General features: G+C 43.7%; 1 protein-coding gene across 6 annotated transcripts in view; it reads right to left on the reverse strand.

The window, feature by feature from the left end:
- brd9 (bromodomain containing 9) overlaps positions 1–18,281 on the reverse strand; it is a 61,985-nt gene that overhangs the window by 38,574 nt on the left and 5,130 nt on the right. For 5 of the 6 annotated variants that reach the window (XM_068000674.1, XM_068000667.1, XM_068000658.1 and 2 more), the window contains exons 3-6: positions 11,776–11,911; positions 5,565–5,625; positions 4,263–4,407; positions 165–275 (exon numbers count right to left, since the gene is read on the reverse strand). In XM_068000674.1, coding sequence (XP_067856775.1) covers positions 165–275; positions 4,263–4,407; positions 5,565–5,625; positions 11,776–11,911 — 453 coding nt within the window. The remainder of the gene's footprint in view (positions 1–164; positions 276–4,262; positions 4,408–5,564; positions 5,626–11,775; positions 11,912–18,281) is intronic. The other variant, XM_068000649.1, reaches the window with a different exon arrangement.

Genomic DNA, 18,281 nt, shown 5'->3' on the forward strand with positions numbered 1-18,281 from the left:
GTATTACCCAATTGATGATTTAATCATATCAATGATGGACCCATATTGATAAGCAGTAGAATGCAACTCTGGATTTGCAAGTGTTTTGAGTAAAATATTGTGCTAACCCAACACTAGTCATACCATACATCAGACACCCAGGCCAATAAAATAAATCATCTTACTTTACTCATCATCTTAAATCCTGTGTGAAGCAGCTTCTTTGCTGCCTTGTAGTACACTGTTTCAGGTCGGTTGTAAGTCATTGCATTATCGCACATAAGCTTGAAATCACCCTGGTGGAAAAGACAACACATACCAAAATTACTTAAAATACTACCATTTCCATGTCAAATTTTCTGCAGCAGGTAGAAGGCACTAGCAAGCTCAGCTGATGAATCAGTCCTCCTCCATGTTGAGCACCACTTGGAGGAAGCACTGAGGGTAGCAAGGGCACAAAACGTACTCTGGGTGGGGGACTTCAATGTCCATCACCAAGAGTGGCTCGGTAGCACCACTACTGACCGAGCTAGCCGAGTCCTGAAGGACATAGCTGCCAGACTGGGCCTGCGGCAGGTGGTGAGCGAACCAACACGAGGGAAAAACTTACTTGCCCTCGTCCTCATCAATCTACCTGTCGCAAATGCATCTGTCCATGACAGTATTGGTAGGAGTGACCACCACACAGTCCTCGTGGAGATGAAGTCCCGTCTTCGCACTGAGGACACCATTCAATGTGTTGTGTGGCACTACCACCATGCTAAATGGGATAGATTCAGAACAGATCTAGCAGCTCAAAACTGGGGATCCATGAGGCATTGTGGGCCATCAGCAGCAGAATTGTATTCCAGCACAATCTGTAACCTCATGGCCCGGCATATTCCTCACTCTACCATTACCAACAAGCCATGGGATCAACCCTGGTTCAATGAGGAGTGTAGAAGAGCATGTCAGGAGCAGCACCAGGCGTACCTAAAAATGAGGTGCCAACCTGGTGAAGCTACAACTCAGGACTACATGCATGCTAAACAGCGGAAGCAACATGCTATAGACAGAGCTAAGCGATTCCAGAAGCAACGGATCAGATCAAAGCTCTGCAGTCCTGCCACATCCAGTCATGAATGGTGGTGGACAATTAAACAACTAATGGGAGGAGGAGGCTCTGTAAACATCCCCATCCTCAATGATGGCGGAGTCCAGCATGTGAGTGCAAAAGACAAGGCTGAAGCGTTTGCAACCATCTTCAGCCAGAAGTGCCGAGTGGATGATCCATCTCAGCCTCCTCCCGATATCCCCACCATCACAGAAGCCAGTCTTCAGCCGATTCGATTCACTCCATGTGATATCAAGAAACGGCTGAGTGCACTGGATACAGCAAAGGCTACGGGCCCCGACAACATCCCAGCTGTAGTGCTGAAGACTTGTGCTCCAGAACTAGCTGTGCCTCTAGCCAAGCTGTTCCAGTACAGCTACAACACTGGCATCTACCCGACAATGTGGAAAATTGCCCAGGTATGTCCTGTCCACAAAAAGCAGGACAAATCCAATCCGGCCAATTACCGCCCCATCAGTTTACTCTCAATCATCAGCAAAGTGATGGAAGGTGTCGTTGACAGTGCTATCAAGTCGCACTTACTCACCAATGCTCAGTTTGGGTTCCGCCAGGACCACTCGGCTCCAGACCTCATTACAGCCTTGGTCCAAACATGGACAAAAGAGCTGAATTCCAGAGGTGAGGTGAGAATGACTGCCCTTGACATCAAGGCAGCATTTGACCGAGTGTGGCACCAAGAAGCCCTAGTAAAACTGAAGTCAATGGGAATCAGGGGGAAAACTCTCCAGTGGCTGGAGTCATACCTAGCACAAAGGAAGATGGTAGTGGTTGTTGGAGGCCAATCATCTCAGCCCCAGGACATTGCTGCAGGAGTTCCTCAAGGCAGTGTCCAAGGCCCAACCATCTTCAGCTGCTTCATCAATGACCTTCCCTCCATCATAAGGTCAGAAATGGGGATGTTCGCTGATGATTGCAGTGTTCTGTTCCATTCGCAACCCCTCAAATAATGAAGTAGTCCGAGCCCGCATGCAGCAAGACCTGGACAACATCCAGGCTTGGGCTGATAAGTGGCAAGTAACATTCGCGTCAGATAAGTGCCAGGCAATGACCATCTCCAACAAGAGAGAGTCTAACCACCTCCCCTTGACATTCAACGGCATTATCATCGCCGAATCCCCCACCGTCAACATCCTGGGGGTCACCATTGACCAGAAACTTAACTGGACCAGCCATATAAATACTGTGGCTACAAGAGCAGGTCAGAGGCTGGGTATTCTGCGGCGAGTGATTCACCTCCTGACTCCCCAAAGCCTTTCCACCATCTACAAGGCACAAGTCAGGAGTGTGATGGAATACTCTCCACTTGCCTGGATGAGTGCAGCTCCAACAACACTCAAGAAGCTCGACACCATCCAAGATAAAGCAGCCCGCTTGATTGGCACTCCATCCACCATCTTAAACATTCACTCCCTTCACTGTGGCTGCAGTGTGCACCATCCACAGGATGCACTGCAGCAACTCGCCAAGGCTTCTTCGACAGCACCTCCCAAACCCGCGACCTCTACCACCTAGAAGGACAAGAGCAGCAGGCACATGGGAACAACACCACCTGCACGTTCCCCTCCAAGTCACACACCATCCCGACTTGGAAATATATCGCCGTTCCTTCATCGTCGCTGGGTCAAAATCCTGGAATTCCCTTCCTAACAGCACTGTGGCAGAACCGTCACCATACCGACTGCAGCGGTTCAAGAAGGCAGCTCACTACCACCTTCTCAAGGGCAATTAGGGATGGGCAATAAATGCCGGCCTCGCCAGCGACGCCCACATCCCATGAACGAATAAGTAAATATGTCAAGTTCAATATAAAAGATTTTTAATGTTAAAATAGCCCCGAGTCGATTTTAACATCTTCAGGAATGAAGAGTGAACTTTCGTAACTTTCTGTCACTGTATTTTCAAATTACTTTCAAACTTTCCCAAATCAGCCTGGCTAATAACTCCCTTAATAGTTTCACATTTTAAGGATCATGGGTAAGGTAGCCATTTAGGAACATAGGAACAGGAGCATGCCATTCAGCCCCCCGAGCCTGTTCCGTCATCCAATTAGATTATGACTGATCTGTATTTTAACTCCATCTAACCGCCTCAGTCCGTAACCCTTCATACCCTATCAATCTCAGTTTTGAAATTTTCAATTGACCCCAGCCTCAGCTTTTTGAGGGAGAGAGTTTCAGATTTCCATTACCCTTTGTCAAGAAGTGTTTCCTGACATCACCCCTGAACAGCCTAGCTCTAATTTTGAGATTATGCCCCCTTATTCTGGACTCCCCCACCAGAGGAAATAATTTCTCTCTATCTACCCTATCAAATCATTTAATCATTTTGAACATCTAATTAGACCACCCCTTAATCTTCTATACTCAAGGGTATGCAAGCCTAGTCTATGCAATCTGTCCTCATAATTTAACCATTCTAGCCCCAGTATCATTCTGGTGAATGATATTGCACACTCACATGTGCAACAATAAACCCATGAAAGACTGGAACTCGTCAATTTCTACAGCAATCCTCGAATTCTGCAGCCACAGCATTATGAAATTCCAAACATCATACTTGCAGACAAGTTTTACTGCATTAACAAGCACTTTTTGATCCTCATATTTAAACATGCTGGACAGTCTGGGATGCCAAAGCAAATGAGCAAACAATCACCTATCAGCAAAATCCTCTGCGCATACTCCACCTGTAAATATAGATAACACTAAACAGAAAAATATATATTGTAGAAAGAGCTGTATCTGTAAGTAGTTTTCAGCCATGGATCGTTACCTTTTCCTTTAAGTGAAAGCTTTTTAAAAGAACTTGCAATTATTGAGTTATAATGCTAACTCCTTAACGCTATGTAAGAATATCCTGCAGATTTGATTGCCCTCCACCCTGGGTGAAGTAAATTGAATGGAGTGAGTCTACCACAGTCGAAGGGGCAGTCATTCAGACCACTTCCAAGTCCAACCCACCTCAATTAAGAAAATGATACTAAAATAAAAATGTTTTGAAACTAAATGGTCATTAATGACAGAACTTCTAAGAAAAATAATTTAATGAGAAATTATGAATACACACAAGCACAATTAAATATGAATCAACATAAAAAATTCACACTAATTGCTGCTTTCCGAGTATATGCAGGATACTCATGTTTAGTTCCTATAACTGTTAACCTTACCTTGAATTCTGTAATGGAGTTGTATTCATTTGCCAGGATTTTATCCTTCATGGTGCTGAAATCCATCGGATGTTTTATTATCATAGAATAACCTGGTGCAATGCTATCCGTAACAGGGAATGCAAAAAATCCGTGAGGATCTTTCCTAAAAGAAAAATCAGTATTTATTGACAACTATTAAATTTGTAGGTAATAAATATTGCCAATTTCCAACTGTCACTCCTCTTTTCTGCTTCCCTCATCTTCAAACACTTCTGGATACCACGGTGTGCAAAAGGGAAGTTTTAAAAAAATACTGTGCGCTCTTTGCTCGATGTAGAGGTGTGGTACTGAGCCATGCAGATCTCTGGTCTCTGCCGAGTTAGCGGATCTCAGCTGGGCTGGTGGTATTGGTGTTACGTTTGGCATCAGTGGCCTGGGATATAGTAGGCAAAAAACGTTGACCAGGATTCCCTTCCAACTGGGGAAGATTTCCTCATGCCGCTATGGGTTAGCAACATCTTAAACATGATGGGAGGAGTTCTTTTACAATGTAGTCATGATTTTACTAGATTGGAGGGAGCCTTTCTGCTCTGTTTACATAGTCTCTAACACTTACTAAAGGAAGCCACCCCTCTCACCAAACTGTTATCCAGAAAATCAGAATGACAAGTATGCATAGAGACATTAGGGATGAGGACAGGATTAAGTCTGATTGTGAGTCTTTCCACCAACCCACAATGGGTTAGCTTCTCACGCTCACTGTCTAGGCTCACACGTGTAGAGAATGCTCACTTGTGTGAAGTACATGAGGATTCTTGGCCTCTGTGGTGTACTTTCCCAATATAAATGCAAGTTCTTTCTCTTTCTTTTATCAACAAGTGATAGCCCTCAGGAGGTGGGGGTGATAAATAAGAGGAGGGACTTGCACAATACAAGGTACCGCAGCACCTTGAAGCGCCAGCAAGCTGCACTGTGCAACATGCTGGGATGGAAATTTGTATCTGCTATCCTCCATGCAGGACACTCTCAATTTCAGATTGGAGGAAACCTTTCTGTCACTGCGGATAGGTGGAAAGCAAAGGCCAGACTCTTCCCCACCAGGAAAGGTGGGTGAAGGAGGAAGCAGGAATTCTCTCACACCCTGTGGCAGACTACACAGTAGAACTGGGCACAGCTTAGAACAGATCATCAGTCCATCCTCCCAGCTAGGGGGGCAAACACAGGTGAAGGTGCTGTAGAAGTGTAAGCTGTTTAATTATTGCTGCCTTTGTCTTAAGATATTTTAATATTGCATGGTGTCAAGATGACTACAGGACATACCTTTGTAACTGGCGCAAAAAATGCTCCAATAGCTGCTGCAGAGGTGTGTTTTCACTTTCCGCTTTTAATACAAACAAATGTTTTATTAGTGTAGAAAAGTAATGGGTACACTTATCTATATTTGCTTACATAAGTCACTGCACTTTAAAAAATAATTCATTGTGTGAAGTGGTTTGAGTTTTTTTGAATTGAATGGCGCTATACGAATGAAAATATTATTAACAAGGTACTAAAATACAAGCAGAGGGCATTAGAGATTTTTTGGTGATCAAAAGATATTCTGGTCTACATGAAGCATTTAAAAACTGAAGGTAAGAAAGGTATTGGGATATTTGCCCAATTAAGCAACCTGGCAGGTACAAGATTTAAAGTGATATCTCATTAATAGATTGTCATACAGTACCATGTTACCATTTGTGCTAATGCAGCCCAACTCTTGCCATCTCCCAAGTCATTGAGATCGCTCCCTAGTCAGAGCTGGAACAGTCAACTGAACCAGGGTGCAATCCCACAAAAGGCAATTGAACTGTATGCCTAGCTGTGTAGTTTACTACAAATAATTTAAAAGAAAAGTTATAAAAATGCAGTTAAGAAAAATTTTGTTCTTTGGTAATTGCCAGGCTGGGAGTAAAGCAAGAGCTGAATATGGACAATAATTGTCCAGTTTATCTTACATGATAGGGGAAGGCATGGGCAGAGTAAACCTACATTACAACAGGGACTACACTTCAAAAGTACTTCATTGGCTGTAAAGCGCTTTGGGACATCCTGAGGTCGTGAAAGGCACTATATAAATGCAAGTCTTTATTTCTTAATGAACAAACATCCTTTCCTGAGCAGGAACTGATGTTCTCTTCTTACCCCTCCTTACCTAAGGCAGGGTGTCATGTTTAGTGTTTTCTCTGCATGGGCTCCCTGACTCTCCAGTACCTCATTCAAATGACTGTTCTTTAAATGCGAACCTGCAAAGCAACTGTTGATGAGCTATTTGACCACTGCTATCATCAGAGCACAGCCTTTCACTGAGGAGCCACAGGCACCCATTTACAGTATGGGGTCACTGGAGAATAATCAGGCGTGGGATCTCTGGTTCCTTTTTCCCCTCCATAGCCCAGAATGCTGAGAATAATTGCAACATTCCCAATTTTGGCAGAGCAAAATGGGTTAGACCAGTGATAAAAACCTCACATCTTTTTCATTTATATGGCTCAATACCACACATGTGATTTTGTTGAAATGCTGTTGATATCTGTTTTTTTTAAAAGCAGGTTCAGTTTTTGTTTAGCAGTTTATCACCGGTGATACAAGCTTTATACCCCAAAGTGTAGTCATGAAAGTATGAAAAGTAAATGTGTAATATACTTGAATCAATGTTAACCAAATTAGGCACTTCTTGGTCCATGACATAATTCAGCTATTCAAGAGCCTCATTAAAACTGTTACTAAGAGTCCCAATTAAAAGTGTTACATATGTAACAGTACATACAGCCTAGATGAAAGTTTAAGTAAAACATTACAACTCTGCTCCAGTGCTAATCTTGCAAACACTACCTTGCCCGATTGCACGAAGTAAATGTGCATGACAAAGCTCCAAGGGCACAACAGTGGCAGTAAAGGAAGAGGCAAACCCGTAATGGTAAAACTCAAACTTATGGAATTTTGGAAAGGACGATTTTTTAAAAATCTTAATGTATTATAAATAAGGACATCTAGGAATGCATTATAATCATTATCACCAAACTAAGGCCGTAACAATTTCAGGGTTTCATAGAATTTCATAGAATTTAGAGCACAGAAACAGGCCATCTGGCCCAACTTGACTCCCTCAGATTCCAGACTAGGTCCTCCCTTCACTCCTTCAAATTCCAATCCAGGTTTTATGGGCCTTCCTTGTAAGGCTCCATTATTTATGGTACCCAATATCTGATAACGGTCCCAACTCCAACTGAATCAAGAATCTTTTAGCCTATACGCATGAGCAAGCCAGAGGGAATGCGGAGGCTGGGTGCCTTTCTTGCAAGTTGCTGTAACCCGAGAGCCCCCGCCCTGATATCAGTCCTGCTCGATTCATACATCCAACACCTCAGTTTTTAATTATATACAACCATATAAAAGATAAATGTGCACATGCCATCATAGCTATTTCACTTGCCCACTATATTATGAGCAAGGGTACAATCTTACAGTACTAAATATTCCTGGATACAAGGTGTTCAGGAAAGATAGGGAAGGAAAGAAAGGAGGGGGTGGGTGGCAGTATTGATTAAGGAGAATATTGCAGTACTGGAGAGAGGATGTCCTGGAGGGGTCAAGGACAGAATCTATTTGGTTAGAGTTATGAAATAAAAGAGGTACCATTACACTTCTGTGTGTATTCTATAGGCCACCAACTAATGGGGATGATATAGAGGGGCAAATTTGCAGGGAAATTACAGAAAGGTGCAAAAGCTATAGAGTAGTGATAACTGAGGACTTCAACCATCCTAATATAGACTGGGATAACAATAGTAATATAAGGGGCAAAGAGGGGGAAGAATTTTTGATATGTGTTCAGGATAACTTTCTTAACCAGTACGTTTCTGGCCCAACGAGGAAGGAGGCTTGGTTCTAGGGAATGAGGCGGGCCAAGTGGAACAAAGTGTCAGTGGGGGAGCATTTAGGGAGCAGCAATCAAAGTATCATAAAGTTTAGAATAGCTATGGAAAAGGACACGGGCCACTCTAAAGTAAAAATACTCAATTGGAGGGGGGCCAATTTCAATGGGATGAGAACAGATCTGGCCCGGGTAAATTGGAATCAAAGATTGGCAGGCAAAACTGTAATGGAACAGTGGGCGGCCTTTAAAGAGGAGATGGTTCAGGTACTGTCTCGGCATGTTCCCACGAGGGAGAAAGGTAGGGCAACTAAAGCCAGAGTTCCCTGGATGACAAAAGAGATAGTGAATAAAATGAAATGGAAAAAAGGGGCGAATGACAGATGTCAGGTTGATAACACAAGTGAGAACCAGGCAGAATATAGAAAGTTCAGAGGGGAAGTGAAAAAGGAAATAAGAGGGGCAAAGAAAGAGGATGCGAACAGACTGGCGGCCAACATAAAAGGGAATCCAAAAGTCAACTGCAGGCATGTAAACGATAAAAGGGTTGTAAGAGGAGGGGTGGGGCCAATTAGGGACCATAAAGGAGATCTATTCATGGAGGCAGAAGGGATGGCCGAGGTACTAAATGAGTACTTTGCATATGTATTTACCAAGGAAGAAGATGCTGCCAGGGTCTCAGTAAAGGAAGATATAGTTGAGATATTGGATGAGCTAAAAATTGATAAAGAAGAGGCACTAGAAAGGCTAGCTGTACTTAAAATAGATAAGTCACCTGGTCCGGATGGGATGCATCCTAGGTTGCTGAGGGAAGTAAAGGTGGAAATTGCGGAGGTACTGACCATAATCTTCCAAACATCCGTAGGGGGTCGTGCCAGAGGACTGGAGAACTGCAAATGTTACACCCTTGTCAAAAAAGAGTGTAATGATAAACCCAGCAACTACAGGCCAGTCAGTTTAACCTCAGTGGTGGGGAACCGTTTAGAAACTATAATCCGGACAGAATTAACAGTCACTTGGACGAGTGGGGATTGATTAGGGAAAGCCAGGACGGATTTGTTAAAGGCAAATCGTGTTTCACTAACCTGATAGAGCTTTTTGACGAGGTTAACAGAGAGGGTAAATGAGGGTAATGCAGTTGATTGGCATAAATGGACTTTCAAAAGGTGTTTGATAAAGTGCTGCATGGTAGGCTTATCAAGATTGCGGCCTGTGGAATAAAGGGGGCAGTCACAATTGAATAAAGAATTGGCTAAGGAAACAGAGAGTAGTGGTGAACGGTTGTTTTTCGGACTGGAGGTAGGTGTACAGTGGTGTTCCCCAGGGATCGGTTCTGGGACCACTGCTTTCTTGATATATATATTAATGACTTGGACTTGGGGTATACAGGGCGCAATTTCCAAATTTGCAGATGTCACAAAACTTGGAAGGATAGTAAACAGTGAGGAGGATAGTGATAGACTTCAAGAGGATATAGACAGGCTGGTGGCACGGGCGGACACGTGGCAGATGAAATTTAATGCAGAGAAATGCGAAGTGATACATTTCGGTAGGAAGAACGAGGAAAGGCAATATAAACTGGAGGGTACAACTCTAAAAGGAGTATAGGAATAGAGAGATCTGGGGATATATGTGCACAAATCATTGAAGGTGGCAGAGCAGGTTGAGAAAGCGGTTAAAAAAGCATATGGGATCCTGGGCTTTATAAATAGAGGCATAGAGTACATAAGTATGGAAGTCATGAACAACCCTTATAAAACACTGGTTTGGCCAGAACTGGAGTATTGTGTCCAGTTCTGGGCACTGCACTTTAGGAAAGATGCAGTGCCCAGAACTGGACCCTTAGAGAGGGTGTAGAAGAGATTTACTAGAATAATTCCAGGGATGAGGAACTTCTGTTATGTGGATAGACTGGAGAAACTGGGGTTGTTCTCATTGGAACAGAGACAGTTGCAAAGAGATTTGATAGAGGTATTCACAATCATGAAGGGTCTAGACAGAGTAGATAGAGAGAAACTGTTCCCATTGGCAGAAGGGTCAAGGACCAGAGGACACAGATTTAAGGTGATTGGCAAAAGAACCAAAGGTGACATGAGGGAAAAACTTTTTTTTACACAGTGAGTGGTTAGGATCTGGAATGCACTGCCCGAGGGGGTGGTGGAGGCAGATTCAATCATGGCCTTCAATAGGATAAGTACTTGAAAGAAAAAAATTTGCAGGGCTACGAGGATAGGGCAGGGGAGTTGGACTAGCTGTATTACTCTTGCATAGAACCGGCATGGATTCGACGGGCTGAATGACCTCCTTCCGTGCTGTAACCTTTCTAATGATTCTAACTGGTCCGAGCTGGTGTTTATGCTCCACATGAGCTTCCTCCCACCTTACTTCATCCAACACTATCAACCTATCCTTTCTATTCCTTTCACCCTAATGTACTTATCTAGCTTCCGCTTAAATGCATATATACTATTCGCCTCAACTACTCCATGTGATAGCGAGTTCCACATTCTAACCACTCTCTGGATAAAGAAGTTTCCCTGAATTCTTTATTGGATTTATTAGTGACCATCTTATATTTATGGCTTTTTGTTTTGGTCTTCCCCACAAGCGGAAACACTTCTCCACGTCCACCTTATCAAACCCATTCATAATTTTAAAGACCTCTATTAGATCATCCCTCAACCTTTTTTCTAGAGAAAAAAGCTCCAGCCTGTTCAGTCTTTCCTGATAGTTATAACACGTCAGTTCTGGTATCATTCTTGTAAATCTTTATTACACCTTCTCCAGTGCCTTTATATCCTTTCTGTAATATGGAGACCAGAACTGTGCAGCTTCCTTGCATATTATCTGAAATGTTATTACAGACATGATGGTTGTGCTCCCAGTTATAACAAAACCTTTGAGCACAACCGATGACAGATTTGAGACCTTGGTAACTAATACTTGGTGAGTAATTTTGTCGCCATGGAACGTTTTGTTCAGAGGATAAAGTCGTACTCGGTCTTTCAAACCTGACTAAAATATGAGACTCCTATAAAGAGGTTTAATAATCATTTTAACAAAAACTGTTTATTGACTACTCACATTCTGAATACTACAAACAGTAGTTTATTAATAAACTATAGGATACTTTAAGCCATTAAATGACTTTTATAACACTACTGAATTAAAATGACAATATTTTTGAACGCTCAACCATCTAAATTTTAGGAGCACAATATGAATCCCCAGTGGAATCACATTAAGCTCTTAAAATTGAAATGGTTTAGTATTCCTAAATCTAAAATATAAACAGAAAATGCTGGAATAGACAGCATATCTAATCAACATCTCTAAAGAGAAAAGATGGTTGAACGTTATGGGTGTAGAAGGGTCTACAACTAAAAGATTAACCCATAAAACATAAGCAAAATACTGCCGATGCAGGAAAGCTGAATTTGGGGCTCTAAATGATTAACCCATTTTCTTTCTCTTTAGCGGTGCCGATGGTCCCGCTCTGTACTTCCATCATTTGCGCCAACTTACTCCCCTATAAACCACATCCCACTTATGGCTGTGTATTTTATTGCCAGTACACCCAGGAAAACCAAAATAAACTGGCAAACAAAATACTCGTACCTTGTTCCTTTGTTCTACATGATCGGACTGGTCGATCTGTTGGAGGTTCAACTTCAATCCTTTTTCCTGGGTCAAACTCGTCAGCATCGGCCTCGCTGTCTAAGTGCTCCTTTTCACGTTTTCGCTTCTTCTCTTCCTGTTATAAAACAAACAGCATCATTCAGTAGACTGCACCATCACATCTAGTTCTATTTACAGGTGTCATCGATGCAGACAACCAGTGAATGCTGTGAGCTTTAACAATCTATGACAGTTTACGATTACTTTTGTGTCACCACAGAAACAGCGGGATGCAAATGAAGTTGTTTCCACGTCTCTTAATTCATAGTTACAAGCATGCAATAGTGTAAAGGGTCACCTTCCAGTAAAAAGATTAACTTAGAAAGCACATGCTAAAAAGTTCAGCTCAGTTTATTTTAGAAGAATGTGCAACTAACAAGTCTTATGTTTTCAATCTTATGCCCATCTAGTTTCTTCTACAAAATAAGTAGACATTTCATCAAGCCAGCTGGTATGAGCATAGTATGGCACTCAACACTTCCGACACACAAATATGGATGTTTTGATCACTGCTAAAACACAGCAAGCAGAACTGCAGTCTCCGTTTTCAGTCTAATTATGTAAAAAACCTATGCAGAGGTCAAAAGACATACTAAATAAGCTGGGCCTTGTTTAGCAATGATGCTAATATATTACTGTGCAAGACACTGAACAACCAGTTAATCCATTTCTAACATTTAGCAGGGTTGGTTTTAAGACAATTATTTAACACTTCTTCTAATATGGCAATAATTCGATTACCCAAGACAACTGATGTGACTCTAATATTGTTTTGAAATCCAGTGAAGAGGAGGACTTTACAGAAATTTGAACAGTCTCTAATATCAGAAAATATTTGTACACTACAATGCACAACCATCGGTCTTAATTTCTTGACCAGCCCAAAGTGTCTGTGAAAAATCCTGGCCTTTGTCAAGTGTTTTTAACCTTTCAGTACTAGACATTCCTCGGAACTATTACAATACATACCCGGTCTTCAAGATATAATATCGACAAACAACAGTTGGCTGGTGCCAACTGGTCTGGAACCTATAACTAAGTGAAATTGAGGATTTGTTTAGTATCGAGCAGGACCAGTCAATCCTTCAGGAAAACTCTGCAGCCACACAAGAGCCCATAGCTTTGGGAAAATCAGTACTGATCTACATAAAGATCTAGGGACGTGTTTCTATTCTCAGGTACGTTTTTTAAAAATTCGTTCATGAGATGTGGGCGTCGCTGGCGAGGCCGGCATTTATTGCCCATCCCTCATTGCCCTTGAGAAGGTGGTGGTGAGCCGCCTTCTTGAACCGCTGCAGTCCGTGTGGTGACGGTTCTCCCACAGGGAGTTCCAGGATTTTGACCCAGCAACGATGAAGGAACGGCGATATATTTCCAAGTCAGGATGGTGTGTGACTTGGAGGGGAACGTGCAGGTGGTGTTGTTCCCATGTGCCTGCTGTTCTTGTCCTTCTAGGTGGTAGAGGTTGCGGGTTTGGGAGGTGCTGTCGAAGAAGCCTTGGCGAGTTGCTGCTGTGCATCCTGTGGATGGTACACTGCAACCACAGTGCGCCGGTGGTGAAGGGGGTGAATGTTTAGGGTGGTGGATGGGGTGCCAATCAAGCGGGCTGCTTTATCTTGGATGGTGTTGAGCTTCTTGAGTGTTGTTGGAGCTGTACTCATCCAAGCAAGTGGAGAGTATTCCATCACACTCCTGACTTGTGCCTTGTAGATGGTGGAAAGGCTTTGGGGAGTCAGGAGGTGAGTCACTCGCTGCAGAATACCCAGCCTCTGACCTGCTCTCGTAGCCACAGTATTTATATGGGTGGTCCAGTTAAGTTTCTGGTCAATGGTGACCCCCAGGATGTTGATGGTGGGGGATTCGGCGATGGTAATGCCGTTGAATGTCAAGGGGAGGTGGTTAGACTCTCTCTTGTTGGAGATGGTCATTGCCTGGCACTTATCTGGCACGAATGTTACTTGCCACTCATGAGCCCAAGCCTGGATGTTATCGAGGTCTTGCTGCATGCGGGCTCGGACTGCTTCATTATTTGAGGGGTTGCGAATGGAACTTAACATTGTGCAATCATCAGCGAACATCCCCATTTCTGACCTTATGGTGGAGGGAAGGTCATTGATGAAGCAGCTGAAGATGTTTGGGCCTAGGACACTGCCTTGAGGAACTCCTGCAGCAATGTCCTGGGGCTGAGATGATTGGCCTCCAACAACCACTACCATCTTCCTTTGCGCTAGGTATGACTCCAACCACTGGAGAGTTTTCCCCCTGATTCCCATTGACTTCAATTTTACTAGGGCTCCTTGGTGCCACACTCGGTCAAATGCTGCCTTGATGTCAAGGGCAGTCACTCTCACCTCACCTCTGGAATTCAGCTCTTTTGTCCATGTTTGGACCAAGGCTGTAATGAGGCCTGGAGCCGAGTGGTCCTGGCGGAACCCAAACTGAGCATCGGTGAGCAGGTTATTGGTGAGTAAGTGCCGCTTGATAGCACTGTCGATGACACCTTCCATCACTTTGCTGACGATTGAGAATAGACTGATGGGGCGGTAATTGGCCGGATTGGATTTGTCCTGCTTTTTACACTATTGCACATACTGCTCTTTACACCATTTTCCTCAGCCATATGCTCTTAGGTCAGATCTGTATGCTGTACTCCTTCCTGTCTCTATCACTTAGGCAATAGATGCAATCAGCAAATGTGAAATGCAATGTACTAAAATTAACGTAATGATCTATCCATTCATCACAATGCCAGCTTCCGATTGTGGACATTTGTATAAGATTTCAAACACTGTATCTCATAACCTGAGAAACCATTTCAATATATGTTCCTTGTAGAAGTCCCTGCTAACAATTCTTAATAGATGTCATCGATATTGCATCATTCCACCAGGAGCCACAATAGGAAAAATATAAGAAAGGTCTCCTTCCCAAGCAGTTTCCCTATCCTCAAGCGGAGACGAGGTCACCCTCCAGGGTCAAGATCAAAATTCAAACTTAGAAATTCTGTAGGTATTAAGGTGCCAAAAGAACAACATAAGAAGCTGAAGCTAGGTAGATTTCAGGGGATTGCTTATCTGGAGCTCTCTGGTGTATTTGATTCTCTCAAATGTAGGCAGGTAGGAAATCTCAAAACCCGTTATCAGATAGGAAAAGGTAACAAGCACTAACTACAACCCATACAAAAATCTGCAGCAAAATGAACCAAATGTTATCTGCTCCCAAACCCCGAGAACTACTGCTCCCAGACCTCCAGTGCTGCCAAACTCCAGAAACCTCCTCCCCACCCAGTGCATCAACATCCTGATGCTCTTAAACCTCAGCACCCTGCCATGCTTCAAGCCCCTCACAGATGGATTACAGATAAACCCCAGCTTCAATAGCTTCTACCGATTCCCATCAAGTGATAACAAAGCCTATCCCCAATGAATGCTCTCAAGCACCAGACCCCACCTTCCATGAGGATTAAAATACACAGACCCCCTCCTCCAACTCAGTACCAGGCAGTGGCTTCCTGCATCCGCTGCTGCCAACACACCAACCTCAAGCCCCTTTACCACCTGCCCTCACCCTCCCAGCCTTCACTTTCAGTCACATTTGTGTGCGAGCGCGCTTTCCAGTATTTCCCGCACTGCCGCGCCTGCCTAATCCCAGGAGCCACCTTCAATTCAGGTCTAGACTTGTAGTGCTGCTAAACCCCAGATTCCCATATGCTACAGATCCCAGGTCTTCCCAGTCCTGTCAGACCATCTCACTCCTCCCAAACCCGAGTACATCACACAGTGAGCTGGGAGCAGAGCGACATCAAGGATCTAACTTGGTAAGAGTGAGAATTATAGAATCATAGAAGTTACAACATGGAAACAGGCCCTTCGGCCCAACATGCCCATGCCGCCCAGTTTATACCACTAAGCTAGTCCCAATTTTATGCACTTGGCCCATATCCCTCTATACCCATCTTACCCATGTAACTGTCCAAATGCTTTTTAAAAGACAAAATTGTACCCGCCTCTACTACTGCCTCTGGCAGCTCGTTCCAGACACTCACCACCCTTTGAGTGAAAAAATTGCCCCTCTGGACCCTTTTGTATCTCTCCCCTCTCACCTTAAATCTATGCCCCCTCGTTATAGACTCCCCTACCTTTGGGAAAAGATTTTGACCATCTACCTTATCTATGCCCCTCATTATTTTATAGACTTCTATAAGATCACCCCTTAACCTCCTACTCTCCAGGGAAAAAAGTCTCAGTCGATCCAACCTCTCCCTATAAGTCAAACCATCAAGTCCCGGTAGCATCCTAGTAAATCTTTTCTGCACTCTTTCTAGTTTAATAATATCCTTTCTATAATAGGGTGACCAGAACTGTACACAGTACTCCAAGTGTGGCCTCACCAATGCCCTGTACAACTTCAACAAGACATCCCAACTCCTGCATTCAATGTTCTGACCAATGAAACCAAGCATGCCGAATGCCTTCTTCACCACCCTATCCACCTGTGACTCCACTTTCAAGGAGCTATGAATCTGTACTCCTAGATCTCTTTGTTCTATAACTCTCCCCAACGCCCTACCATTAACGGAGTAGGTCCTGGCCCGATTCGATCTACCAAAATGCATCACCTCACATTTATCTAAATTAAACTCCATCTGCCATTCATCGGCCCACTGGACCAATTTATCAAGGTCCCGTTGCAATCCTAGATAACCTTCTTCACTGTCCACAATGCCACCAATCTTGGTGTCATCTGCAAACTTATTAACCATGCCTCCTAAATTCTCATCCAAATCATTAATATAAATAACAAATAACAGCGGACCCAGCACCGATCCCTGAGGCACACCGCTGGACACAGGCATCCAGTTTGAAAAACAACCCTCCACAACCACCCTCTGTCTTCTGTCGTCAAGCCAATTTTGTATCCAATTGGCTACCTCACCTTGGATCCCATGAGATTTAACCTTATGTAACAACCTACCACGCGGTACCTTGTCAAAGGCTTTGCTGAAGTCCATGTAGACCACGTCTACTGCACAGCCCTCATCTATCTTCTTGGTTACCCCTTCAAAAAACTCAATCAAATTCGTGAGACATGATTTTCCTCTCACAAAACCACGCTGACTGGTCCTAATTAGTCCCTGCCTCTCCAAATGCCTGTAGATCCTGTCCCTCAGAATACCCTCTAACAACTTACCCACTACAGATGTCAGGCTCACCGGTCTGTAGTTCCCAGGCTTTTCCCTGCCGCCCTTCTTAAACAAAGGCACAACATTTGCTACCCTCCAATCTTCAGGCACCTCACCTGTAGCGGTGGATGATTCAAATATCTCTGCTAGGGGACCCGCAATTTCCTCCCTAACCTCCCATAACGTCCTGGGATACATTTCATCAGGTCCCGGAGATTTATCTACCTTGATGCGCGTTAAGACTTCCAGCACCTCCCTCTCTGTAATATGTACACTCCTCAAGACATCACTATTTATTTCCCCAAGTTCCCTAACATCCATGCCTTTCTCAACCGTAAATACCGATGTGAAATATTCATTCAGGATCTCACCCATCTCTTGTGGTTCCGCACATAGATGACCTTGTTGATCCTTAAGAGGCCCTACTCTCTCCCTAGTTACTCTTTTGCCCTTTATGTATTTGTAGAAGCTCTTTGGATTCTCCTTTGCCTTATCTGCCAAAGCAATCTCATGTCCCCTTTTTGCCCTCCTAATTTCTCTCTTAACTCTAGGTGCAGAGAAGGAAGGGCTTCTCAATAGACTAGCTGATATTAAATTGCAGCACAGAAAGAGGCAGTGATGTGTCAATCCTGCAAGATATGAGAGTTTCGAGCACCAGGTGTTGACTCGGGCAATCATGTCTGTGGGAAGTGCCACCAACTCACATTGTTCAAGCTCAATAAACTCAGAACTTGAGGAGATGTAGACAATCTGACACAGCATGGAGGGAGAGCAGTTTTGGAATAGGAGTTTGAGAGGGCAGTCACATCGACGAAAAATAGGGAAGAGGCAAGGTGGGCAACTATGCGTGGGGTGAGGGAAGGTAAGGTTACAACAGAAGCACCCAGAGCAACTTATACTTTCCTGTGTGGGTAAATGAGGGCTCCGGGCAAGGCCATGAAATAAATATGAATAGCATCAACAAATAGCAATTGGATTGCGGGAGGGTGGTATGATTAACAACACAGCTAGAAATGCATTAGTGATAGGGAATTCGATCGTTAGAGAGGCTGACACGATCTTTTGCAGTCCTGACTGACGGTCCCGGATGCTTTGTTGCCTCCCAGGTGCGAGGGTAAGGGACATATTGAATAGACCGAAAAAGATTATCCAAGGTGAGGAAGGGCAACCAGTTATCGTGGTCCATGTGAGAGTCAATAATGTAAGTAAAGACAGGCTTAAAGGCCTGCAAGATGAATTTAGAAGTTTAGGAAACAAGTTTAGG

This window comes from Heptranchias perlo, chromosome 2, assembly GCF_035084215.1.
Source record: "Heptranchias perlo isolate sHepPer1 chromosome 2, sHepPer1.hap1, whole genome shotgun sequence".
Lineage (NCBI taxonomy): Eukaryota > Metazoa > Chordata > Chondrichthyes > Hexanchiformes > Hexanchidae > Heptranchias > Heptranchias perlo.